Consider the following 26,723-nt stretch of genomic DNA (forward strand, 5'->3'; position numbering starts at 1 on the left):
TTCCTCATATTTTTCCATTATTATTTTAAAAGTAAAGAAACAGAGCTAAACTAGTGAAATATACTTCATGATTAGCACAAATGAGAAAATCTGGGACAGCCAATATCTCAATATTCTTTTATAGAGGGAATAGTCTTGACATATTTAAAATTAATTTAAGTATGCACTTTATTTGTGGAAGCTTAAACATAACTTGAACATACTTAAAAAAAAAAGACAAAACCAAACTCATTTCTATAACCCATTCAAAGAGACTTATTCAAATACATATTTAAATAATGGGCTGGTTAAAAAAAAAAGAAAGGTTAAAAAAAGAAAAACAAATTTTCGATAGAGAAGTTCACAAAAAAACAGTACTAATCAATCCTCAAAGGTAATTTTTTTCCCCTGAAACACAGCAATTTTGGATTGCTGTTCTTTTCGCCTCCGGCTTGCTTCCCATGAAGGATGAAGAGGCAGCTGTGATTTCTGTTTTGTATTTTCAGGTCCTCTTCGTGCACTCTTATTAAACTGATTATTGATCTGAGGTTCAATTTGCTGAAAATCTGGAGGAGAAAGCAAAATTAATGAAAACTAAGTCTATACATAAGTAGCATAGAAAACAAATACATTTTATCTTCTCAAATCAGTGTTTAAGGAAGAAATTTAGTTTTACTTAAATGGAATACCTCACAGTGTAAAATCTAAGTCCTACAGGGAAGTTTGAAGTTGAAATACACATATGAGCAGTCAGTTTTGGGACACATGCTTTCTAATTGTTGTAAATAGATGTCTGTTGCATGCCTCCTAGTATATGCTGTGCTGTCTTATTTACACTGACATTAAGAAACACAGTCCAGACAACATATAAGGCAAAAAAATTTAAAAAGGAAGGACATTTTGTATTTTTAAAGGAATATGATTCATTATCATATGACACCTGTCTGTGGAGCAATGTAGCCAGAAAATTCACATGTTTTAACTAAAATATTGAATCCAACAGGGTTGATGGGTGAGCTTTTTAAAGGGCTGTTAACTGATTCCACTCCCTTGTTATTGAACAAAAAGTTGTGATTGCAAGGTAAACTGCCGTATCTGCTCAAATTTAAGACTAAGTTCTTTTTTAACCATAAAGTTATCCACCAGATATGAGGGTGGCAACTTGTATTCTAGTCCTTACAACCTCTTTTATTATGAGAAACTTCAATTATATTATTTTGAACAAAGTACAGGGAGACTTGCTAGCCTGAAAAGACTGAATCAATGCATATTTATAGAATCAGAAAGAAAAAGAGAAGCAAAAAATTTAATACAGTTTTATTAATCAGTCCTAGGGGTGTATAATTTCTCCACTGCAAGTTAGCTATCATTGTCAGAAGCCTTTTAAAGATCTTAAAAAAGCAAATGTCATAATGTTATACAAGCAAGTGTACAGTTGGGATAACATTTCCAAAACATCACTGCACACAGATTCAAAACGTCCCATATCTTGTACAAATCACATGTGCTCTAGAAATCTATAATAAAGAATGCCTCTAGTGATAGAGTGATGAATTTAAATGTTAAATGAAACTGTTTCATGTAAACTGAAATTTGAATAAGGCAATATTTATAAACTGATATATATTTTACATAATTATGTAAAGCATATTTGCATGAGCAAACAAATGGATAAATTAAGTATTATAAATTTATAAACTAAAAACAAAAACATGTTTTACTTGGGTTTCCTAATCAGGAAAATGTGGGAGTGTCTTAAATTTCTAGTTATTCTGTATTTGTGAATATAAGGCCATGTATTTGCCAAACCTAGTATTTTAATACAGCCATTAAAATAACAAAAATTTGGCATGGGCTTTGCAGTTCAGTGGAGGGTAGTAAGGAAATGGATACCTGAGGCTGAAAAGTGAGCATCCTATGTATATGTTAAGGAAAAGATAAAACTGTTGCCAGCGAAAACTTGGGAAGTAGGCTACATGCCTATGGAATTGCAGCACAAGGGTAAGTGGCTGGAAAGAATAAAAAGATTAGTGTACTGATGGCTCTTTGGCAAAGTATTACAAAAAAAAAAAGGAAAGTTCAGGAAAGAACCGGCCAGCTCACAAGCAGAATCAAAAGGGAAGAGAGGGTTCAGATATTTGGGACCTTAAGGTTTAGAAAAGCCTTTGGACTCCTAACAGTAAGAGATAAGACTGAGAAAGATTTTAAGCAGTAAAGGTCCAAAGAGATTTAGCTCTGGAGCAGAGATAAGAGTAAAGGTATGGCCGTCTCAACCAAACCTGAGAATCTGAATGCAACAGACACTGAATGATTGGGACAGTGACAGAGGGCGGGGGTGGGGAATGACCCACTAACATAAATAAGGCAAGTTTAAAAAATAGCTCTAGGAAAGAATTTTTGGTGTGGTGACTAGCTCATTGATGGACTGACTGGAAATAAAGAGGTCAGAAATCCAGTAAGTTTTGGAGGGAACTTTTATTATGAAAGAAATCACAAACCTAGGCTGGAAAAAACCTGACTGTTAAGACTTTAAACCATCTTCACGATCATATATTTTTACTAATCACTTGGGGCAACTCCCAAGAAGATCATACTAACTGTCTACTTCAGCTGTGGCCATGGAACAAAGACCCTCCCAAGAACACGGTCAGAGACCACGGAGAACAGTGGATAAGAAAATTCCTCATAGATTCTTCACAATCTTTGCTCAGGTAGTAGACATGTTGCACACCTCCCATGTTTCCCTTCACTGAATGAGAGATTTTATTGTGGTTACCTTGCTCCTGCTCTGCCACTAAATATCTGGTCTGAGTTGTGGGCAGGCAGTCTGTCTTTTTAGTGTACAGGTCACCAAATTTTGAGCAGTCACATCATGAGATCTGATGGAAAGCACTGCATCATTACTCAGGAATTCTAGGCTTTCAACTGGATACAATGACTGGATGGGACTTTGGGTTGGCTTCCTCAGGAAGGAAGCACATAGTGTGCTCTGTGTGTTGAGAAATTACCAGAGAAAATTACCAGTGAAATTACTATCTGATGATCAAAAGGATGGTCAGCAGCAGACAGTTATGTGTTCAAGAAATTCCACTTTCTTTTTCCACCTAGCCGCATAGTTAGACTGCATTTCTTAGCTCCCTTTTGGCTAGGATGGGGTCATGTAACTAAATTCTGGCTAATGAAATGTGAGCAGAACTGATCCTTAACACTTTCAGGCCTGGCCCATGAAAACATCTTACAAAATTCTCCATGTACTCTATTCCCTTTTGTTGGTCAAATGGAGAATACCTGGGAACAGGAGTAGAAAGGAGGCAAAAGATGGAAGGAGCCTGATCCTTGAATGACTATGTGAAACACAGCCCCTGTGCTGATTCATAGTAGACTGTAATGTGAGAAATAAATTTTTATTATTTTAAATCAGTGAGAGTCTGGGATTATGTAGAGAAGTCAGACCACCCAAATATATTAAACTTGATTTGTTACAAATTAATCTGAAAATCTGGTTTCACTCTTAACCCTGGAAGTAACATACTTATTACTGAATGTTTAATGGCATGGCGTTGACTAAGATGGAACTTACATAGCAATTTACTTAAAGAATATGTTGATTAGTTCAAGATAAATTAAATAGACCCAATATTTCCTGATAACTTTTATCTAACATATTTCCTATTGGCAGGACATAGAGGGTAAAAAAAAATAATTAAAATTTAAAAATTATTCTGATAATTATAAGATGCTCTATTTCCATTTCTGTGGGTACATAACTGATTCAGGCTACTAAGCAACCAGAATTTTTCATCTTTCCTCTTTGGCAAAGCATTGCTCAACTGCATATGGAAGTCAGGAAGTCATTAATACATGCCTGGGGTTTTGCTTCTTGGAGCCTGTTCTCTGTAATTTCTAAAAGAAGAAAAACACCATTAGGACATTTAAAAGATAAATCCTCTGACTTTAAGAAGATAACATAATAAAAATGTTAATAAAACTCATTAAAAAAAACTATCATACTCCTTTACCCCCCGAGAAATGAATTAAAAAATTATGAAAACCCCACGTTTTAGCTACATCAAAGGTTTGTTAGACCCCAGTATTACTATAGAAAAATGTAGGAATTTTCCTCTCACCACCTGTATAGGGATTTCTGGCCATAAAATATCCTGTCTTGGTTACCTTGTACCTTTGAGAACTATCTAGACAAAGAATTTCAAAAATCTTACAGGGGGAATGAGTCACATATAACAATCACATATAACTAAGATTAACATTTTTTTGGGAGAGGGAAGGGATAGTGGTGCTTAATTTTCAAGTGAGGGAAAAACTGTAGCTTTTTTAGGCACAGTTGGGAGATATATGAAATAATGTAATAATTTTCAAGACTCCAAAGATGGTTTGTGTGTCTTTTCCATACTCTGACTTTTATGGAAAATTTCAACATCACATTTTTCTATTCTACTAAAAATTATGCCTGACCTATAAATTATAGAAAAAGTTTACTGAAGAAAATAGCTAATCATGATTTTTATTCTATAATGTGAAGATATCCCCTATCAGATTAGAATTACAAATGAAATTAAACTTATTGATTTATAACAAAACAGCTGTGAAAAGAAGGGATAAGGATGACAGCATCACCAAATATAAAGCAGTCTGGAGAAACTCAGTGTTAGGGCAAGCAGCCTTATCTACTGAAACAGAAAAACATAAAACAATTGAGTTTTACAATAATGCCCTGGGTCAACAAGAGAAAAAACAAAACAAAACAAAAAAAACCACATTCTTTTCAGAAAGTTCTGTTTAAAAAGTGAGGTATGTGAGAAATTTTCAAAAGTTTTCACCAAAAGCTAACTCAAAGTTTCAAAACTTTGATAATCAAAGGAATAAACTTAAATTAGCTAGACAATTAAATTAGACAAATTTATCTATATTGTCTCATTTTCTGATGAGGTTGGAAAAATGTAGCATTATCATACGTGTATTTGTATATATTATCCAATATAAAGTTGGAGAGGGCCAAGTCTAAACACAGGATGTATTGTACAAACTAGAATTATGTATGAGAGATAGTATCTCAATGTTAGGATGTGTGGTTATTTCATATCTTTTGAAAAATTAAGAACTAATAATTCTTTCAGGATAAAAAAATACCCTTACCTTCCAGAGCTTTTAGATCCAGATAAAGAATGGAAAAACACTGATTCAAACTTCCTTGCTTCTGTACGTGGCTTGTTTTTATCACTTCTCATATCCTGATGGGTTTCAAGTATATCTTCTTCAGGCAACAATTTTTTGGGGGGGTTTTGTTCCTTAACTGAAAAATGACAACTACTTTCCTTCTTCCGTGTCCGTTTGACTTTCCCAATGAAGAAGTCATCACCACTATCACTATCCTCAGACATGGAAGACTGTTTGTAAAACCTTTCTTCTGTGCTATCATCAAAATATTCCTTCTCTTCTTCATGTAATTCTTCTCCATCACTGTTAACACCAAGTGAGCTACTGGACTCTTTCTCTTTTTTGGTTTGACTAAATGTTTTCATTTTGGGGTCAGTAGGTGTTTTCTGGGGTTCAGAGGGTACTGCAGAATCTTTTTCAGAAGGCTTTGATAGAGAATTTGGAATGTCCACTGTTTTGGGTCCATGCTCCATCTTGGTTATTTTTTCTTTTGAATTATTTATTGGTTTCTTTGCCAATATTTTGGCTTCTTTCTCTTCTTGCTCACTGATAATAGTTCCTTCATGCTGTAACTTACTGGCATCATCATTTGAACACAAAGTGTCCTTGGAATGATTTTCTTCTGAAGCATTCTTTGATGACTTAACTTCAACAACATTTTGTCTTGCATCTTTAAAGGCTTTGACAGCAGCTGCAAGAGAAACAGGATATGACTTGTTTCAGCATTGAAACAAATAATACAAAACGTTACTGTTTTAGTACAGTATTTCTTAAATTATTTGGAAATACTTAAGAGAATGATTGGAATTTACATTACATACATATAATGGGTATGAATTTACAAAGAAATCTATTAACTTTTACAAAACCAAACATATACAAAATGCTCAGAGGTATCCATTTTAAATCTCTAAAATTAAAAGAAAATTTATTCCTTCATTTATGGATGTTAAGAAGAACAGTAAAAACTTCACTAAATACAAATAAACAGACTAAAATGACAACTTTAATTTCTGTAATAATAATGTATTAATACAATTGTAAATACCGTAAATTGTGCTTTCAGACATTAAAAATAAGTATTTTCTAATCTGTGACACAAACATTTAATTCTTTTAATACATTTTTTTTGTGGTACGCGGGCCTCTCACTGTTGTGGCCTCTCCCGTTGCGGAGCACAGGCTCCAGACGCGCAGGTTCAACTGCCATGGCCCACGGGCCCGGCCTCTCCGCGGCATGTGGGATCTTCCCGGACCGGGGCACGAACCTGTGTCCCCTGCATCAGCAGGCGGACTCTCAACCACTGCGCCACCAGGGAAGCCCCTTTCAAAACATTTTAAAATGTACATACATAAATAGAAATTATGTGACTAAGTGGCAACATCGTAAGTAATAATATGAATTATACCAATATTTAGAAAATCAATTGTATTCAATATTATCATGAATATATATTTTAGAAATTTAGGAAATAGGAATTTAGAAAAAATACAAAATTTTTTCAGACATCAGATAACTTCCATATTTTCAGGTAGCTTCCCACATTTGGAAATATTTGAAAGAGACATTTATAATATAAAAGATCCTCAAAAGGAGAAAAGCACCCTGAAAGTAAACAAATGAATGGCTGTTTATTCAAATCATGTACCATAAACGGTTTAAAAGTCATTTAATTCATACCTTTTAGCACGTCTATTTTTTTCTTCAGAAGAGGGTGCACTGCTAGTCTGGCAACTGCTCTTTCAGTTGCAGTAGAATCAGGCTGTAAATTGAAATAACAAGCACATGTGAATAAAAACTATGTTAACACTACTAAGAAGTGAATAAAATGCAATCCACTGTAATTTTTAAAAGTTAAGAGTTAGGGAACAGGAATCTGTTAATACTCTAATTAGACAACTCACCTGTAATCCATGCTAAAGATAACACAGTGACAAAAATACTACTGTTCTTAACAGTTAAAATTATCATGTAATCAATGAATAAATATTCTTTGGGTACTTAATATCTTCCCAGAATTGTGGTAGGCATCGTGTGTGATATTAAAAAAAAAAAAAGTAATATAGCTCCTGTATTCAAAGAGTTTAAAAGATCTAGTTAAGAAGACTAAAATAATATGAAAGAATCAAGTAACATATTAGTACTAAGCTGGGTGATATAATCCATGACTACTATAATGCTTGAAGTTCCATTTACTAGAGACCTAAAAATTATCAAATGCTATATATTTTTATTTTGAATAACTAGTACATTACTGTATTCTCACAACCTTCCACCAGTGCCTGGCTTATAGCCAACACTTTATAGATGTTTGATGATGACTGAATGGGACTATATACATATATATATATATACACATATATATATATACACATACATACATTAGTATTTATACATTTAGAAAATTCATAATTCAGACTAACTGCTTTAAATATCACCTGTAGGCTGAAAACTTCCAAATTTCTACCTCAAGCTCTAACTTGAGTTCCAGACTCACATATCCAACCACCTACTTGACATGTTAAAAGAGAATGCTGTGACTTTCTTCTTAAACCTACTTCTGCTATAGTCTTTCCCATCTTATTGTAGGTAATTTTAATTTTTCTGGTTGCTCAGGCCTAAAACTCAAATGATTCTTCCATTACATTTCTCCTTTCTTCACAGCTCACAATAAATCCTTCAGCAAATCCTGTGGTTTCATCTGCAAAATCTATCCAGAACCAGTCACTTACACCATTTCTACTTACTACCTTTGACCAAATCACCAATACCTCTCACCTGGACCAATGTAATAAGCTCACACCTGGTCATTCTCCATTGCCTCCTGTTCTCTCACAGTCAATTTCCATATAGCAGTCACAGCAAGCTTTTAAACAAAACCAGATCATGCTATTTCCCTATCTGTTCTTTTTAAAGCTTTACTGCCTTCTGATGCTTAGGCTCTTCCTTTGCAAGCTCTTCTCTACTTGGAATACTCTACTCCCAAATACACATGGGCTGATCATCTCATCGTATTCAGGTCTCTGCTCAAATGCTATCTGAACTAAAACACTTTCTATCACTATTTACTTCACATCACTCAACACAGCACGCCAGTGCAGATATTTTCATATCTGTGAGGCAGGGACTTATGTCTTCCACATTCCTGTAGACCTAGTGCCTAGGACAATAACTGATAATAGTTGGCATTCAATAAATTTTCCATGAAGCAAGTAAAAATTTCACTAGTGTGTGAAAGTAGAGATATCAGCTTCAAACATCTTTACTTTAAATTTACCCTTCATTGTTAACAGCCCAATAAGGCCTTTTCCTTCCCAGTAATAAACACTTATGAGTACCTAAGTAAAAGCAAGATGATAACAGTTTGAAATCTATTGTTTGGAGAACTTATCTAGGTAGAGTCCCTCAGAGAACAACTCATTAAATTAGACCTGGTGCAAATCCTGTGCCAGGATGACTTGCTGCCTAATTACCTTCTGTCCTGGGTCACATGGTATCCTCCCCGAATTTTATAGCCAACTAGAAACTGAGAATGTGATCCTACTTGGAAACAAGGTCATTGCAGATATAATTAATTAATTAATTATTTGCTAGCTGTATTTAATTCATATCTGTTCTTGATGGTCTGTTACTGATTTGCAAATCTGAGTAGCTCATGATTTGGGGAGTAGAAAAAATATTCTAATGGGGAAAAAACAGTGCAAATGGAAAAACTGTTAATGACATACACATTAGTAATATGCTTTATAAATACTCAGGGTTTAAATTTTCATTCTTTAAGACGAATAAAAGATATTATACATGTACATGCATACCTTGTTTTATTGTGCTTTGTTTTATTGCACTTCACAGATATTATGTTTTTTTTACAAAATGAACGTTTGTAGCAACCCTGTGTCTATCAAGTCTATTGGCACCATTCTTCCAACAGCATTTGCTCACTTTGTGTCTCTGTATCACATTTTGGTTAATTCCTGAAATTTCAACTTTTTCATTATTATTATATTTGTTATGGGAATCTGTGACCACTGATCTTTGATGTTACTACTGTAATTGTTTGGGATGCCAAAAGCCACGCTCAGGTAAGAAAACAAACAACTGATGTTCTGACTGCTCCACTGAACACTGAGATGTTCCCCTGTCTCTCTCTCTCTTTGGGCCTCCCTATTCCCTGAGACGAAACAATATTGAAATTAGGCCAATTAATAACCCTACAATGGCCTGTAAGTATTCAAGTGAATGGAAGGGTCACATGCCTCTAACTTTAAATCAAAAGCTAGAAAGGACTAAGCTTAGTGGGGAAGGTATGCTGAAAGCCAAGACAGGCTGAATGCTAGGCCTTTTGCCCCAGACAGTTAGCCAAGATGTAAATGCAAAGGAAAAGTTCTTGAAGGAAACTAAAAGGGCTACTCCAGTGAACACACAAATGATTAGAAAGCAAAACAGCCTCACTGCTGATAACACAGAAAGCTTTAGTGGTCTAGATAGAAGATTAAACCAAGCCACAACATTTCCTTAAACCAAAACCTAATCCAGAGCAAGACCCTAACTCTCTTCAGCTCTTTGAAGGCTGAGAGAGGTGAGGAAGCTGCAGAAGGAAAGCTAGCAGAGTTTGGTTCATGAGGTTTAAGGACAGAAGCTGTCTCCACAACATCAAAGTGCAACGTAAAGAAGCAAGTGCTGATGTAGAAGCTGTAGCATATTATCCAGAAGATCTGGCTAAGATAAACAATGCAGGTGGCTACACTAAACAACAGATTTTCAACGTAGAAACAGCCTTTTTGGGAAGAAGATGCCTTTTATAGCTAGAAAGGAGAAGTTAATGCCTGGCTTCAAAGGACAGGCTGACAACTCTTGTTAGAAGCCAACGCAGCTGGTGACTGAAGCTAAAACCAGTGTTCATTTACCACTCCGAAAATCCTAGGGCCCTTGAGAATTATGCTAAATCTACTCTTCCCAGGCTCTCTAAATGGAACAGTAAAGTCTGGAGACAGCCCATCTGTTTATTACAGGGCTTAATGAATTGAATATTTTAAGCTCATTGTTGAGACTTACTGCTCAGAGAAAAAGATTCCTTTCAAAATATTACTGCTCATTGACAATGCACCTGGTCATCAGGGCTCTGATGGAGGGGTACGACGAGATTCATGTTGTTCTCATGCCTCCTAACACAACACACATTCTGCAGCCCCATGGATCGAAGAGTCGTTTCAACTTTCAAGTCTTCTTTAAGAAATACATTTCATAAGGCTATAGTTGCCATAGCTAGCGATTCCTCCTATGGAACTAGGCAAAGTAAACTGAAAACCTTCTGGAAAGGATTCACCGTTCTATATGCCATTAAAAACATTCATGATTCATGGGAAAAGGTCAAAATAGCAGCAGTAACAGGAGTTTGGAAGAAGTTGATTCTAACCCTCATGAATGACTTTGAGAGGTTCAAGACTTCAGTGAAGGAAGTAACTGCAGATGTGGTGAAACCAGCAAGAGAACTAGAATTGGAAGTGAAGATGTGACTGAATTGTTGCAATCTCATGATAAAAGTTGAATATATGGGGATTGCTTCTTATGGATGAGCAAAGAAAGTGGTTCCTGAGATGGAATCTACTCCTGGTGCAGATGCTGTGAAGACTGCTGAAATGACCACAAAGGACTTAGAATATCATATAAACTTAGTTGATAAAACAGCAGCAGTGTTTGAGAGGACTGACACCAATTTTGAAAGTTCTATTGTGGGTAAAATGCCATCAAACAGCACTGCCTGCTACAGAGAAATTGTTTCTGAAAGGAAGAGGCAATCGATGCAGCACACTTCACTGTTGTCTTATTTTAAGAAATCACCACAGCCACCCAAACTTCAGCAACCACCACCCTGATCAGTCAGCAGCCATCAACTTCAAGGCAAAACCCTCCACCAGCAAAAAGAATACAACTTGCTGAAGACTCATGATGGTTAGCACTTTTTGGCAATGAAGTATTTTTAAATTAAGGTACGTATATTTTTTTATACATAATGCTATTGCACACTTAATAGTCTACAGTATAGTGTAAACATAACTTTTATATGCACTGAGAAACCAAAAATTTGTCACTTGCTTTATTGCGGTTATTTGATTTACTGAGGTGGTCTGAAATTGAGCCCCCGTTATCTCTGAGGTATGCCTGTAGTTCTTAAAATGTTTGATTTGGAAAAAGTCTTAGTTAAAGATACCAAATTTTATAAATTACAGCAATCATTTAAATAAATGTTTAAATTTCTCTAATAAAAATTTGTCAAATTTAACACTTTAAACCTTTAATTTTATTCTTAAGAAAGCAATTAGAAATCATTCATTTAATTTTTTAAGTTCAAATTTTAACAAGAGGTTAGAGGTAAAGGGAATATAGACCAAAGATTTTATCTAACAATTAGACTAACAGTATTGACTTGATTTCAAGACCACTTAGCCAGTTAGGAACAAGCTAGAATTCAAAGTCAGGTTTCTGAATTCAGTCTAGTATTCTCAACAAGTTTTCTTCTAAACTATTCAAGATAACTTTCCCTCATTTTGTGACCCAACTCCAAGCCTCCCTCAAATCTTTTTGTAAAGAAATTAAATATAAACATAAGAAAAGAGGCTTGTTAATCAAGAGGGCTCAGGTTTTTACCTTTGGCAGTGTTTTGGGTCTCTGCTGCAATGCGAGATGTTTACATTTTGCTTAAGCCACTGAGCTTAAGTGTAGGAACTCACAAGAGTCAGTACAACAGTCCCTATCATGAGGGACTTCAAATTCTTTATCCTTGGGCTTCCCTGGTGGCGCAGTGGTTGAGAGTCCACCTGCCGATGCAGGGGACACGGGTTCGTGCCCCGGTCCAGGAAGATCCCACATGCCACGGAGCGGCTGGACCCGTGAGCCATGGCCGCTGAGCCTGCGCGTCCGGAGCCTGTGCTCCGCAACGGGAGAGGCCACAGCAGTGAGAGGCTCGCGTAAAAACATTCTTTATCCTTCGTTACTTCTTTCCTGTCCATCTTCCTTCCTCACTTAGTTTCTCCCTCTTTATATTTACAGATATTTATATTTACATAAATATGCATTATGTGAAGGCACAGTCTTACACATAAGGACACAAACACCATCTTTTGAGGTTCATGATCTTGCACTAATTTAAAAGGTTACAACAAATGCACAAATAACTAACCCAAGGTAGAATGTCATAAACTTCATAGGAGAGACTGAAAATGTGGAGGTTTATAAAAGAATTCAAATACAGCCATACTTCTTAAATTTAAATAAAATTATTTTGAAGCTTAAAAGGCTAAGTAATCGCTATTAACAAATAGTTTTTACACATGCATGAAACAATCTTCACAATATTGGGGGATATGAAGGAAACCACAGCTTTCATTACTTGAAGTTGACACAGTGTTTGCCTTGGAAAATTCTCAGGAAACTGTGGTTTTCATACACCTCCAGTTTCTTCCATTTCAAATAAATTAAATTAAAAAAGGAAAACACCTCACTTTTTAATGGACACATTTTATTTTGGCATATGGGTATTTACTGTGAACACAAAGCATTTGGTGTTCAATTTTGAAAAGAATTTTGAGAATGTACATGTAAATATAAACAAGAGTCTAAAAATGAAAAAGCTCTCTTACACACCATGTTCATTCCTTTGAAATGTTGCCTTAAAACAAACTGACGCTAAATGAACTAGTACAGGTAGAATGCTACTTTTATCATTAACTGGACTTAAATTCAATTCCAGGTTTTATCTAATGATATAAACCAACACATTCATATTTGTATTTATTAAAAACATTTAGAGATATAATAAGAAACAGTCGGGCTTCCCTGGTGGCGCAGTGGTTGAGAGTCCGCCTGCCGATGCAGGGGACACGGGTTCGTGCCCCGGTGTGGGAGGATCCCACATGCCGCGGAGCGGCTGGGCCCGTGAGCCATGGCCACTGAGCCTGCGCGTCCGGAGCCTGTGCTCCACAACGGGAGAGGCCACAACAGTGAGAGGCCCACGTACCGCAAAAAAAAAAAAAAAAAAAGAAACAGTCTATTCAGCTGGATCAGAAGAACTGTGGCAAACAAAGCAAAATATGGCTTAGAGTCCACATTTATAAGAGAATGGGAGACTTTTCTGTATTCAATGAACTCTTAAAATGCCTACAACACCATGATTTCCAAAATGCAGTCTTACACATATGGGACTTATTCCATCCTTTTGTCCTAAACTTTCATTTTGTAGGCAGAGACCTGGGTTTAGAACTTGGATCTGACATTTCCTACTGACTACCTATGACCATCGGTATATTTTACCTTTCTGGGCCCGTTGTCTCATCTGTTAAATAAGATTATCATCATCTTCCCTGAGAAAGCTAACGTGTATAAAGCATCTAACAAGTCAGGCAACTGGTAGATGTTAACAAATATTCATTTGCTTCCTCTCATCCTGTAGCTGTTTAATATAACTGTGTTCTATTTCCTTCCTTTTTTCCATAGTGCTTAGCTGACTGCTCTGCATATCACAGATGTTTTGAATTGAGAAGCCCTTGAAATTCTGGCAATAATTGTCTGGAAATGTCACAGTTCTAGTCCCCAAACTCTCTAGCTTTAAAACTCTCGTACAAATATTAACTGGCTACTTAATCTTTCTAACCCCTTTCTAAATTTGGAAAATGAAGACACTACTAGTATTACTACACACACATGTACACACATGCATGTGCACACATGAATGTTTTCCATATGAGATCATTGTTGTAAGATCAATTGAGGTAATAATGTATATGGAAGACCTGTGCAAGCTCTAAGAAGTTACACAAATTAGTTTGTTCTGCTCTATTCTGATGGTCAGACGGCTTCAAATGTACAGAGCTCTACATAATAGCCTTATTTCCTCTTTGGTCATCTTTCACTAACCACCCTTCCTATGGCAAACTAATCAGTCTTCTCTCCATGACACTGCTACTTGCCTCATTTTTATTCCAGAGGTTTAATTTATTAACATATTTTGATACAGAACATGAATCCAATCAAAGAATACCACAAATGACATAAAACAGTAGCAAAATAGTTGAAATCAAATAGCTTGGGAGGAATCTGAAATCATTTTAAGCAAGGCAATTTCCCTTGGCTCTAAATCCTCAAGAGTTCCATCAAGAACTTGAAACAGAACTGTTTTCCTTTTCTCCTTCTCCACCTCCCTTTCCTTCCTTCTGTTTGGAGGAAGATACCAAAAGGGCAGAAATGCAATCAGGTTTTGCTTGACAATATTTCAGTTAGATCCTAAACTTTCTATGTGAATATTATAAATCTCATGACTACAAATATAGTAATATGCAAATGAATTTACTATTACAAAATAAAAATGGATAAGCGAATATAGACACATTTCCCCATTTTTAGGATGACATTTTACACAATGGAAGGTTTAACAAAGGGTTGTAAATGAAAGAAGATACCCTAAAAAAACCTGATGCTACAAATATTACACATACATCAACTAAGAGTAACCTTCCAAAGTGAAAAAAATCTGACTGAAAAGTTAAAAAAAAAAAAAAAGACAAAGGATATTTTATTTTGGATATTTCAAGTTAAAATTAAATAATATTGTCAAGTTTTAGTGTTGAAATTTAAATGGAAACATAGTATTAGTCAACTAAAAATAAATTGCTTTTTATTCTCATCACAAATTAAATATTATTGAAATACTTTTAGAATGCAGCAACCAGAAAATTCAAAAATTTTTTTCTGGTAAAAACCTTAAATTATTATTTTTTTAAATTCTCAAGAGAAAACAAATATGTTCTACCAAATTTTTATACAACTACCACTATTCTATTTAACATCATTATTTTGTCAGAAATATATATAGACCAAGACACAAGTTAAAAACTATAACAGAACTAAAATTTTTTCCTCTCTATGAATGAATGCTATAAAATAAGAATATTTACTGTAAAATCATGTTAGTATAAAATAAATATGCTCACGACTTTGGTGTTACCTTCCTGACAAGGACTGTGACAACAAATCTTCCCTCCCCTCAAACATACAAAAACTTTCATGTTCTGGCCTTCTTACAATAAAATGCTTTAAAATTTAACATGGCTAAAATCAGTGAATTGCAGAGAGCTGAGTGCTAGTGTACATAAATGTAGAATCAGAGTATTTTTTTCCTTAAGGCTGGAATAGGAAAATTGACACTTACAGTTGGAGATTCCAACACACGTCTCTTAGTCAACAATAAAACAAGTAGGTAGAAAGTCAGTAAAGATGTAAATCACCTGAACAACACCATCAATCAGTTGAACCTAAATAACATTTATAGAACACTGATCCCAAAATAGTAATATTGTTTTCAGGTGCACATGAAATATTCACCAAGATAAGCCATACTCTAGACAAATAACACAAATAATAAAGTTAAAAGAATAAAAATCATAAAGAGTATGCATATGGATCATAAAGAAAACTAATGAAAAGATACCTGGAAACCCCCAATTGTTCAGAAATTAAATAACATACTTCTAATTAAACCATAGGTTAAAGGTGAAATTTCAAGGAAAATTTAAAACATTTTAAACTCAAAGAAAATAAAATATAACATATCATATTTATAAGATGTAGCTAAAGCAGTGCTTAGAGGGATATTTATAGCATTCAATGCTTATATTAGGAAAAAAGAAAGGTCTAAATCAGTAATTTAAGCTTCCACGTTAAGAAACTAGAGAAAGAGCAAAGTAAGCACAAATTCAAGAGGAAGAAATAATACAGATTAGAGCAAATGTGAATAAAAGTGAAAAAAGAAATGTAATAGAGTTATAAAAATTAATTAATCCAAAAATCTGTTCTCTGGTGGAACTGTCACATAGCCTTTAGCAAAGTAGGTAGAAATAAAAAAGAGGAAATACTAAGCATGAAGCAAGTGACGCAAATGCAAGGAGCAGAATATCTGGGTAAAAGTCCTAACTGTGCACCTAAGAGTGGCATACCCTTAATTAGCTCACTTTATTCTTTCTGAGCTTCCGTTTCCTTACTTACAAAAAGGGGGTAAAAATAATTTTCATAGGGTAAATGCAGGGATTAAATAAAATATTCATAAAAACTATTTAGAAAGAATAAAAATAAAGAGTCTTTATTCTAATTTGTAAGATTAGCAGACTAACTGCTATCTAACACACAAATGCCACATTAACTTCAACATACCTTTAAGGTACTTGAGAGTGTGGTATCACGGCAAAGCAAAATTCATAAATTACCATAAAAATAATTTTTGGTGGCAGTAGTAGAGCTCAAATGGGGAAAAATCATTGTACACTAATAGTACCTGGCTTTTTAAAAAAATAATCACACCAGGTGACTGACTGACTGACTGATTTTTTAGTAACTGGCTTTTGCTAAGTTTTCTCTTCAAGGAAAAAAGTGAAAGGAAAAAAGTAGGTCAACAATACAAATAAGGAACTTTTCCTAAAAGAAATACAACCCCTGGCAGAAGTACCTTTTTGCAGGTTTTTTCAAAGTTGATATCATCACCAAGAGCAGATTTAGTTACTATATCAGGTTTCAACTCCTGTAAAAGAATAAAACAAACTAATTTTAGTTATGAGCCTTATTTTAAACTGTCATTATTATATGAGAAATTCCTTCCCATGTTGTGCTTTTAAGAAATCCATTACTTAAAGAAACTACTACTTATTTTAATGACATTTCAGGACATTGGCAATTCTATCAATTTATAAAGAAATGCAGAGATTTACAGAGAAACACTTATTTTTTTATTTTTATTTTTTTCGGTACGCGGGCCTCTCAGTGTTGTGGCCTCTCCCGGTGTGGAGCAGAGGCTTCGGACGTGCAGGCTCAGCGGTCATGGCTCACGGGCCCAGCTGCTCCACGGCAAATCTGGGCTTCCCTGGTGGCGCGGTGGTTGAGTCTGCCTGCCGATGCAGAGGACACGGGTTCATGCCCTGGTCTGGGAAAATCCCACATGCCGTGGAGCGGCTGGGCCCGTGAGCCATGGCCGCTGAGCCTGCGCGAACAGAACCTCTGCTCCGCACCGGGAGAGGCCACAAGGCTGAGAGGCCCACGTACCAGGAAAAAAAAAAAAAAATCTAACCCACAAAACACTTTTCTATTATGGAAGGAATTAATCCACATTTTAGAAAATTAAAAAACACAGAAAAACAGAAAGAAAAATAAGTAAAATTACCAGTAATGTTTACATGGTTATAATTTTATTATACACCCTTCTACAAGTTTCTTTAAAAGAATTTAAGTTTGATATGCATTCCACTAAGCGAATGAAAGATGACTTTACATCATATGAAAATGCAATTTTTCTACATTAGTAAGTTATCAAGTTATTCTAATATGCATAAAAAATGAACTTTTTTTTATTATTGTCTAGAAGAAAGCTAAATAGAAAAATCAGTTGATTTTAAAACAACACTGAGTGACAGTAAGGTAGATATGTGATGTGACAAAACTGCAAACATTAAGTGAAAATGATATTTAAATTATACTTTAAACAAAAACAGGACCATAGTATTTTGTAAACTAGCTTTATTTAATAACAGGGCAAATGTCTATTTTTTGTTTTTTTGCTCTTATTTATTTAATCAAATTCTTATTACTGGACATTAATACATTTTCTGAGTTTTGATCTTTTTATAAATAAGAATGTGATGACTATCCTTGTACATACTGGTTTGTGTAACTCCTTCTGAAAAATTACCACAGATTCTATATTAAAGAGCTATATTGGAGTTTTGGAAGAAGAAGTAGAATGGGAAAAAAATATCAAATATTGATAATGATGATCCAATGTCAAAAAGATCGGAAAGCACTGTTTCTGAGGGTAAAAAGTCAATTTCATTTTGTGTACACTAATATAAATGTGAAAAATGTGTACGTAAAACAAATCCATATAAAAAGTACATAAATAATGGACTCATTTTTAAATTGTATATGTGTGTATATATAAAAATATTCATTATGTGACATATTTTGGTTGAAAATGTCTTTAAGTTTGATGAGCTAATTTAGGAGATGGCCTCCCTTAAGCAGTTTCAAGTTAATAAAGCTATTTAAATTATAGTTAAAAATCCAGATTTTAAGACTTGCCCCACGTTTGTCAATGACTGGCTATAAGCACCTTTCTTTACTCTGTAAGACAAAAATCAGCCTAAAGAGTGAATTGGTTAAATTTTATTGCTAAAATGAACTTAAGTAAGTGCAGATGGTAATGATACTACCTAAATCTCAACCCACCCACATATTCCCTCCAAAACAATAAATTCAACGAGGAGTACAAATAAAACCAAACATGAACCGTGCCCTCAGCATTATTAGTAGATAAATACCTATAAGCAGAGAAACTAACACCAAATTCAACAGCTCTCACTGCTGCTATAGCTTATGAATTTACAGAGCCAGAGAATGAAAGACTAAGATACTAGGAGGAAAAGAAGAGAGTGGAGTGAAGGACATGCATTAATGACACAGAAGAAGCTCCACAAGAAAGCAGAAAGTACTACAAAAGGTCAAAGTGTTGAACACAAGTCTCAGACTTGGTAATTCACAGCACTACAGAGAAGGAAGGGCTTGAAAGTGAGTGATTTTGAAGGCGACAGCCTCAAGAAGCACTGCTTTGAGGAGAATTAGATAAATAGGGGTTGTGCACTTCCCTTTAGGGATAACAGTGTAGGTAAAGGAAAGAAAGATAAATTAAGGACCCTACAGAGACAAAAGAAAATACATGTAAACCAAGTCCTCCTTCTCATTATCCGCTAAAAAAATGTCACTTTGCCATACTGACATAAGGTGGGCTCTGTATAAGAAACGTCTACAGTTCAGAAAAGAAAAAGAAGTCAAATTCATATAAAATTAATTTAATGTCACTTTGCCATACTGACATAAGGTGGGCCCTGTATAAGAAACGTCTACAGTTCAGAAAAGAAAAAAAAGTCAAATTCATATAAAATTAATTTAATTAAAATTAATTTAAGAAGAAAAAAGAAAACGTAAATCAAAACATTTTATCTGATTCTCTCCTATAAACATCAAAAAGACAACTGTAACATAACGCTGCAAACTTCATTAGGGAGCCTCAAACAAGTAGTTGGGGCCTATAACAAAAAAATTTGCAAAATGAGAAATTAAAACACTGTAGAAGAGAAACAGGTAAAACACAGAAGTGCATCAACAGTTGATAAAGCTTAGGAAATAAAATGCAAGAAAAGAAAACCTATCTCAGAAAGAGAGAACAGATTTAAAGAAAAATTCAATAAGGAACACTGAAGAAAGTCAAGAAAACACTGAAGAAAGACAAGAAAATGAAAAAAAGATAAAGAAAAAGAGAGAAAGAAAGTGGCAAAGGATGATCCCACATACATGTAATCGGAGTCTCTGAAGGAGAAAAACAATAGACAAAAGCCAGTACTTAAAACTATAGTTCTAAAACAACTTTCTGGAAAAAAACAACCAAAGAATTTAACAAAAGGGTTTACTATGTACCTAGCTTAAAGAGACCTGGAACAATCAATAATGAAACCCTATTCTGGTAAAACTATTAGACTTTACAGACAAAGGAAAAAAATCTTCAGAGCTCGTGGCCAAAAAGATCAATTTAGTTATAAGGGTGAAAAAACTGAGCTGGTATCAGATATCAAGAACAAAATAAAAATAACTATGGAGCAGCATTTTCAATAAAAGCAAGTGTAAGCCAAGAATTTTACAGTCAAATAGCTCTAAAGAATCAGGTCTAGAAAAAATAGTTTTGAACTTGCAAAAATTCAGGAAATACAGTACACATATGTTTGTCCAGAGGAATCTTCTAGAGGAGGAGTTCAGCCAGCAAGAGATAATTTTGGTAAAAGAACTGACGGTGAGTATGTATCTGCAGAGCTAGAATTAAAAGAAATGTGGGGGCACAGGAGAAAGAATAACACATAAACTTTGTCCTCATGCTCAGAGCCTGTGAATAAGTTACCTTACATGGCCAAAGAGACTTTATTATGTATTTAAGTTAAGGATCCTAAAATGGGGATCCTGGATTACACAGAGTGGGCCTAACGTAACAACGCTCCTCCTAAGAGGGAAGCAGAAGGGTATGAGTTAGAGAAAGAGGAGAAAAAGGGAGAGATACTGAGGTACTGAGAACTAAAGATGCTGTGCTGTTGGCCTTGAAGACGGAGGAAGGGGCCATGAGTCAACGAACACAGGTGACCTCTAAAACCTGAAAGAGTCTCCACAAGGGATACAATTCTGTCGACATCTTGGTTTAAAACTTCTGACTCCCAGAACTGTAAGATAATAAATCTGTGTTGTTTTTAGCCGCTAAATTTGTGTTAACTTGTTACAACAGCACTAGAAAACTAATATACATACGTTTTATCTCCCACCAATCTTCATATTATGAAATAATTCATTACACCATATTATTTGGACAAGCATCATATACCATAAATAATGCCCAGAATTAAATACTTACCTTAAAACCATAAAAGTAAAATCTAGATGCATTTGGATGGCTTAAACTTTCCTTATCACCCCACTCATACTTCAGTATTTTGGGTCAATTCATTTTTACCTTAATTTTAAATATAAACATATGTGTCATTAAAAGGGAATGCTATCTCCTATGACATAGTTCATATAAAATTTTTAAATGGTGCTTAAATAACAAAACTGTATGGACAGGAATGCTGTGCCATAACTAGAATTTTGGTTCAGAACTATCCTAATTAGACACTGAGGAATTTAATAAATCAAGCAGTTTATCAGACAATGCAAAAATTGCAATAAAATATATATTATGAAGTTATTCTTCCCTCCCTACACTTTTATTCAGAAGAGATCAGGAACTGCCTTTCAGAATAAGACTCTTTGATGTGTTATTCCAAATGGATAGACAGCACCTCAAATGTTATTCCCTTCAGCATGTAAGACGAAACTTAACCCACAGCCTTTCTCAATCCTTCTAAGAGTCTGCTATGCAGTCTACTTGACAAGTTCATGGTAAACTGCCAGGACTTTCAAATCATCTCTTAATTGCTCCAATTTCTAAATTTATATACATTCTGACTCAGAATATCTAATACACGTTTAAAGGAAGAAGTCTTAAACAACTATTCTCATTATTCTTGGATTGGACTTAGTAGTTCTCATGACAGGTTATAATTTAGCCACAAAATTTCATTTACTCATATTTTAAGAATAAATTACCCTTCAAACTGATTATGAAAGCCGGTTGCTACAGCAAAATTCACTAGGGTCTAATAGATCAGTAATATAAACCGCAGGGGATAGTGGGAATTTTTTTTTTTTTTAAAGATCTGAAGTAATTCACAGTTTTCAAAGAATGCCTTGGATGATGGATGTTTTACTGGATTTGCGGCTGCGGTACCTTACCTGACAATACGTCTACTCTCTTCGTTATAAATGAATGGCTTCCCACAGGAGTTTGAAAAGCACATAAGATTGCAAGCTTTGTGGATAAAACTCCAAAAAGCCCTCATTTAGGTAAAACATAGAGAACTCTAAAAGACAAATGGTATTTAGAGGCTTGGACATGAAAGAGTTGCAACAATGCCAGGTTTCTGGTTAACTACTCAGAAGAGGAAGTAGTTGGAACCAGCTTGTTGGGAACACTTCTGCTTAAGCTAGCTTGAACATGGTTAGGTAGTAAGCCATCTGGTCAAAAGGTCTGAGGAACTACATAAAACAGTCAGAGAATAATTTATGCTTATACTAAGCTTAATCTTTCACTTTCTTTATGGGAAAATGGAATGAAGAGCCCAGAGTGTAAGTTCTTCAAGGGTGAGAATGGTCTCTTATCCACCTTTGACTATTTGATCCTAGTATAATGATATCAATACATTTGTTCAACAGAAATGGACCAGAGTGAAAAAGTTTTAAATGCCTATTTCTTAGTGAGAGGTCAGTAAAGTCTCTTACCAATAGACAAGTCAAATTCAGAATTTCCAAAGAATTTTTAGTTGCCAATGTGGGTTTTTTCTTTAGAAAAGCAAAGATGAAGAGATAAAATACTAGAAAAAATAGCTAGGACTACTAGAGTGTTGCAAACCACAAGACTTACTGCTCAAAAGTATTCTGTATTACCATAATTTTTATTCATAGTGGGAGAAGGCCAAATACTACTTAAGAACTCACTGAAACGTAGATATTATATTGTGAATGGCTGGGAAACTGCATTAGCTAACAAGCCAGGCAGGTGCCATAAAAGACAAGACTGCTCTTTCTGAGAAAAGATTTCATTACCAACTGGAAAACTAAGATCCATTTCTAGACCCAGCAAAAGACATTTTTACACAGCAGCTCTGTTCCTGTTCCAAAGACATTAAACATACTCAATGTAGAAAGGAAGACTTAAACATGGTTAAGAAAATACCAATAAAAATGTGAAAGAAAAGACACCAGTTCAGTGCTTATATGATAATTTTACACTATGCCATTCCTAGTATATAGGGTTAATTCTAAGTAAAATGACTAAGACAGGAACACTTGGCTTTCTTTTATACGAAACTAATACCAGTGCCTTTTTTCAAATAAAATATTTCTCTTAAATTTTAGAGTTTTCTGTACTTTAAATTGAATTTAACCATTTCAAATAATTCTGCAATTTCAAATGCAGAATAAGATGCATTATTCCATATGGTAATTTGCAAATTTTATACCAAAGTCATACGTTATGGACTTTGGAAAAAAATACCTACCTAGATTTCAACTTAAAAAGGAAAATTTTAAACACTTTTAAAGTTTGACAGAAAGTAAAATGACAAAAGTAAAAACACAAAACCATTATCAATTAGAAAACCATGGATCAAGAAAAAACAATGGGAAAATGAAGATACCTGAGTTATGTAACAAATGCTAAATATGGAATACTGCACTAAACAACTTTAAAATGAGTGTAAGAGAGACACATTAAACTGGACAAGTAAAACCTGAGCTACTTTACTAAAATGCTGCAAAGATTTTTCATAAAAAAGATGTTTAAATTTATCATCAAAGGGAAATTAAAAATAACTAATTTGCCACCAATCAAATGCTAATGCTAACAAATGCTCTGAAACCGAGCTTAAGTAGTTTTTTTCCCTTAGATTTCCTTAAAATAACTCAAGTCTGAAAATCTTCATCTTCCCACTTGCAAGCTTATTCATCAGTGAGCAGGGCTCCGTGTTGACTTGCATAAGACATACATTCTTTTATTTTAGACATTCAATCCAGCTTTATTTCTAGCATCAGTATAACTCGTTTCTTTTATTTAAGGTTTCAAATTTATAACTATCCAATCCATCTTAAAGATGAAATAAAGCATTAACTTCTTTACAATATATATGCTATGAGTTACTAATCCATTCATAAACATCAGAATTATAGGGGACTTCAGCTCTCACATAATTCTATACCTGTGTAGGAAAGGGTTAACTCAGCAGGCCTGGGCTGCTCAAACTCTGCACAGTCCTGAGAAGGCCTATCTTCAGGACTGGCCTTTGGCCAGTTCCTAGGAAATAAGTTCTGAGCCCTTGGGCCACAGGCTTACCAATTTGATGAGGCAGTTTACCCTAACAATGTGATTTATGGTGATCATGTCTCTACTCTGGGGAGCTGGAGTCTAAGTAGTTAAGGTGAGTCACGGAGGTGACTCATGGCTATGTGACTGGCTCCCGAAAAAAACCCTGACACCAAAGCTCAACTGAGCTTCCCTGGTAGGCAACACTCTGCAAGTGTTGTCACACATCACTGCTAGGAGTGTGTCCATGCGACTATACTGGGAGAGGGCATCTACAAGCTTATGCTTGATTTCTCCTGGACTTCCCCCCATGTGCCTTTTCCTTTTGCCAATTTTAATCTGTATCCTTGAAGAGAAATAAACTGTTGCTCTGAGTATAAACTTTTTTTTTTTCCTTGAGCCCTGTGAATCCTTCTAGTGAATCACTTAACCTTGGGGACCCTCAACCACTCAACTTTATAGAAGAGAAAATGATAACCTAATAAAGTTTAAGAGACTCATTCAAGGTATTACAATAGGGCTCAAACTAGAATCCCTGCAGTTTGCTTTTTGCCATAACCTGTTGTCAGTGGTGATAAAGTAGAAATTCCTTCTTCATCATGTTAAACTAACATTGCTCAAGTTTCCTGCATTAAAGATAGCTATTCACTAATAACCAGATCCATCAGAATACGTCTCAGTTCCTTTATTTCACACTGTGCCAGATGCTATTGCTTTGCTTATATTTAAAAGAGCAAATTTAATTGAAATTAGTTAATCCCAATTTTGAATATTTGGCTGTCTCCTTCTCTCCAGAGGCTTTCGTTTGAACAAATGAATATACTGACTCATAACTATATAACCAGTGTAATGTTGTCTCTGGCTGAGTGGGGAAAGTATGTTTGCAACCGAACTATTCTATATCAGGCAGTGGGGAGGGACACTGGGTAAAGACAAAAAGTAACTTGGACGCAGTAATCAAGCTGACATTAATTCCAATTGGCTCTAAGATTGGGCTTTTAACGCAGTAAAATACAAAACATGTTTGTAGTTTCCAAAATGTGATTAAAATTGGAACATGATATTTAGATTATGAGGGGTTAATCCCAATACTAGGGAATTACAAGGTTCCAAGAAAAGTCTGGATTCTTGGAGGTTTTTCTTGTCTCTTTGGAAATGAGGCAAGAAATACACTTCTCTGAAATAAAGAAACTGAAATAACTCGAGAGAGACCTATTGACATCCAAATTCATGCTTTTCCACAGATGGGAATCTCATTATGGTTACCCTTCAGTGATAACAAAAACCTTATTTCCTAAATATTGTTCTACTGTCTCCTAAATACAGTACCAGATGTAACTTCAATAAGGTTATACTGTGTCATCATATTGCCAAGGGATTTTTCCAAATAAAATATCTTTGTCTTCCTCCTTCACCTATTCCTGTGTTATCTATGGTAATTAATGGCATCTCCAGCCTCTGCTACTCAGAGTCATCTGACGCTGTGGGCCTCTTCGTCATGCTTCTGTTATGCTCCCATCCCCCTTTCCACTTTCTCTGCTGTAGTGTCTGTTGAATTTAGTTCCCTCCTTTGGATTACCATTATCCTACCCACATGCTCAGAACTTCATTACGGATTGTGTGGATTATAATAGCATAACTGGGTTTCCTGCTTCCAGAACCAGTTAACTCCAAGGCCCATTATGTCACTGTCTTGAATACAGAATGAAGCCAAAGAACTTAAGTCTGGTCTTTCATTACCTGGTTCAATGCCTCTTTCTAATATTACATAATACACTTTTTCTAGGAGTCTCATATGCCATTCATTCAGTTTTACACAGAATTCCCTGAATAAATTTCCTATTCTCCCACCTCAGTATCTTTGGCTGGCCATCTGCTTTTAAAATTTTTATCGTGAAACGCCTTTCTCTGACTGGTCACCTACCTTTCTCACTCCCTTTCTCCCCAATCAAGATCTATTCAATTCTTGGTTTCTGAACGCCACTAAAATGAAACAAGGCTTCTTAGAGAAATGGCTGATTATAGATCTGAGGCAGAAAAAGTATAATCCCTGCAAAATTTTGTTATGCCAGAAAAGGAAGAACTAATTGAGTTCTCTCAAAAAGTCATAAAAGCTGGCTTAGAAAGGATACTACTGGTCAAATTTGGGTGTCCAACAAGAGTAATGACAGCAAATTATAACCACACTGACCATATCATTTGTTGTTCAAACCAGGACCCATTTGAGAGTGAAATGAGGCTCTATTAAAAATAATGCTGGGACAAGTGATGATTACCAGAACACCAGGGAAATCTAGTCATATGGTCACCCTAATTATAACACTTGATAATTCTTGCTACCTCCAGATTCTCTTTATTTTCTCTTAAAGCCACTTCAAGCAGGCTTTTACCCCACCAATGCTATTCTTGTTAAACTGACCAATCTTCACGTTACTAAATCTAATGAGCAGACCTCAGTGCTCTCTCACTCGACATATCCACAGCATCTGACTCTTACCTTCCTTGGCCTATTACCAACTTTCAGTAAGTTAACTGCTCCTTTTTCCTTGATATACTTTCTTTATTTGACTTACAGGACCCATGCTATTGGTTGTTCTTTCTTAGCTTTCTTTGCTAGTTCTTCCTCTAACTAAATACCTTAACAGTAGACCAAGATTCTGTCCTTGGTATTCTTCTCTTCACTATTATCTAAGATTTAGTGATTTCATCCAGTTTCATGACTTTAAAGATCACATACATGTCAACAACTCCCAGAAGTCTCTTTCCAGCCGAAACCTCTCTTCTGCACTCCAGACTTATATATCAAACTACTTCATATCATCTCTCCTAACCCTTCGTACCCTGCTCTATTTTTTCCACAGTATATCATCCACTAACATAATACATAAGTAACTTATTTATTATGTCATCTTCCCCAATCCCCCAGAAAAATAAATTACAAAAGACGAGGAAATTCTATTTTTACCCCCTCAGGTGTATCATAAGTGCCTAAAAAGAACATGTCATTTGGTAAATGTTCAAAAATACTTGTTAAGAGAAT

At 35.0% G+C, this 26,723-nt stretch overlaps 1 protein-coding gene across 1 annotated transcript in view; it reads right to left on the reverse strand.

The window, feature by feature from the left end:
* Window positions 1–252: 252 nt before the first annotated feature.
* The window catches only part of SRFBP1 (serum response factor binding protein 1), a 52,852-nt gene continuing 26,381 nt past the window's right edge, over window positions 253–26,723 (reverse strand). Inside the window, exons 4-8 of the mRNA XM_024757151.1 lie at window positions 16,649–16,720; window positions 6,835–6,916; window positions 5,134–5,845; window positions 3,845–3,882; window positions 253–545 (exon numbers count right to left, since the gene is read on the reverse strand). Of these exons, the coding sequence (XP_024612919.1) occupies window positions 361–545; window positions 3,845–3,882; window positions 5,134–5,845; window positions 6,835–6,916; window positions 16,649–16,720 (1,089 nt within the window). The 3' untranslated portion in view covers window positions 253–360. The remainder of the gene's footprint in view (window positions 546–3,844; window positions 3,883–5,133; window positions 5,846–6,834; window positions 6,917–16,648; window positions 16,721–26,723) is intronic.

This window comes from Neophocaena asiaeorientalis, unplaced genomic scaffold (genome assembly GCF_003031525.2).
Source record: "Neophocaena asiaeorientalis asiaeorientalis breed wild unplaced genomic scaffold, Neophocaena_asiaeorientalis_V1.1 scaffold149, whole genome shotgun sequence".
In the NCBI taxonomy this organism is placed as follows: Eukaryota; Metazoa; Chordata; class Mammalia; order Artiodactyla; family Phocoenidae; genus Neophocaena; species Neophocaena asiaeorientalis.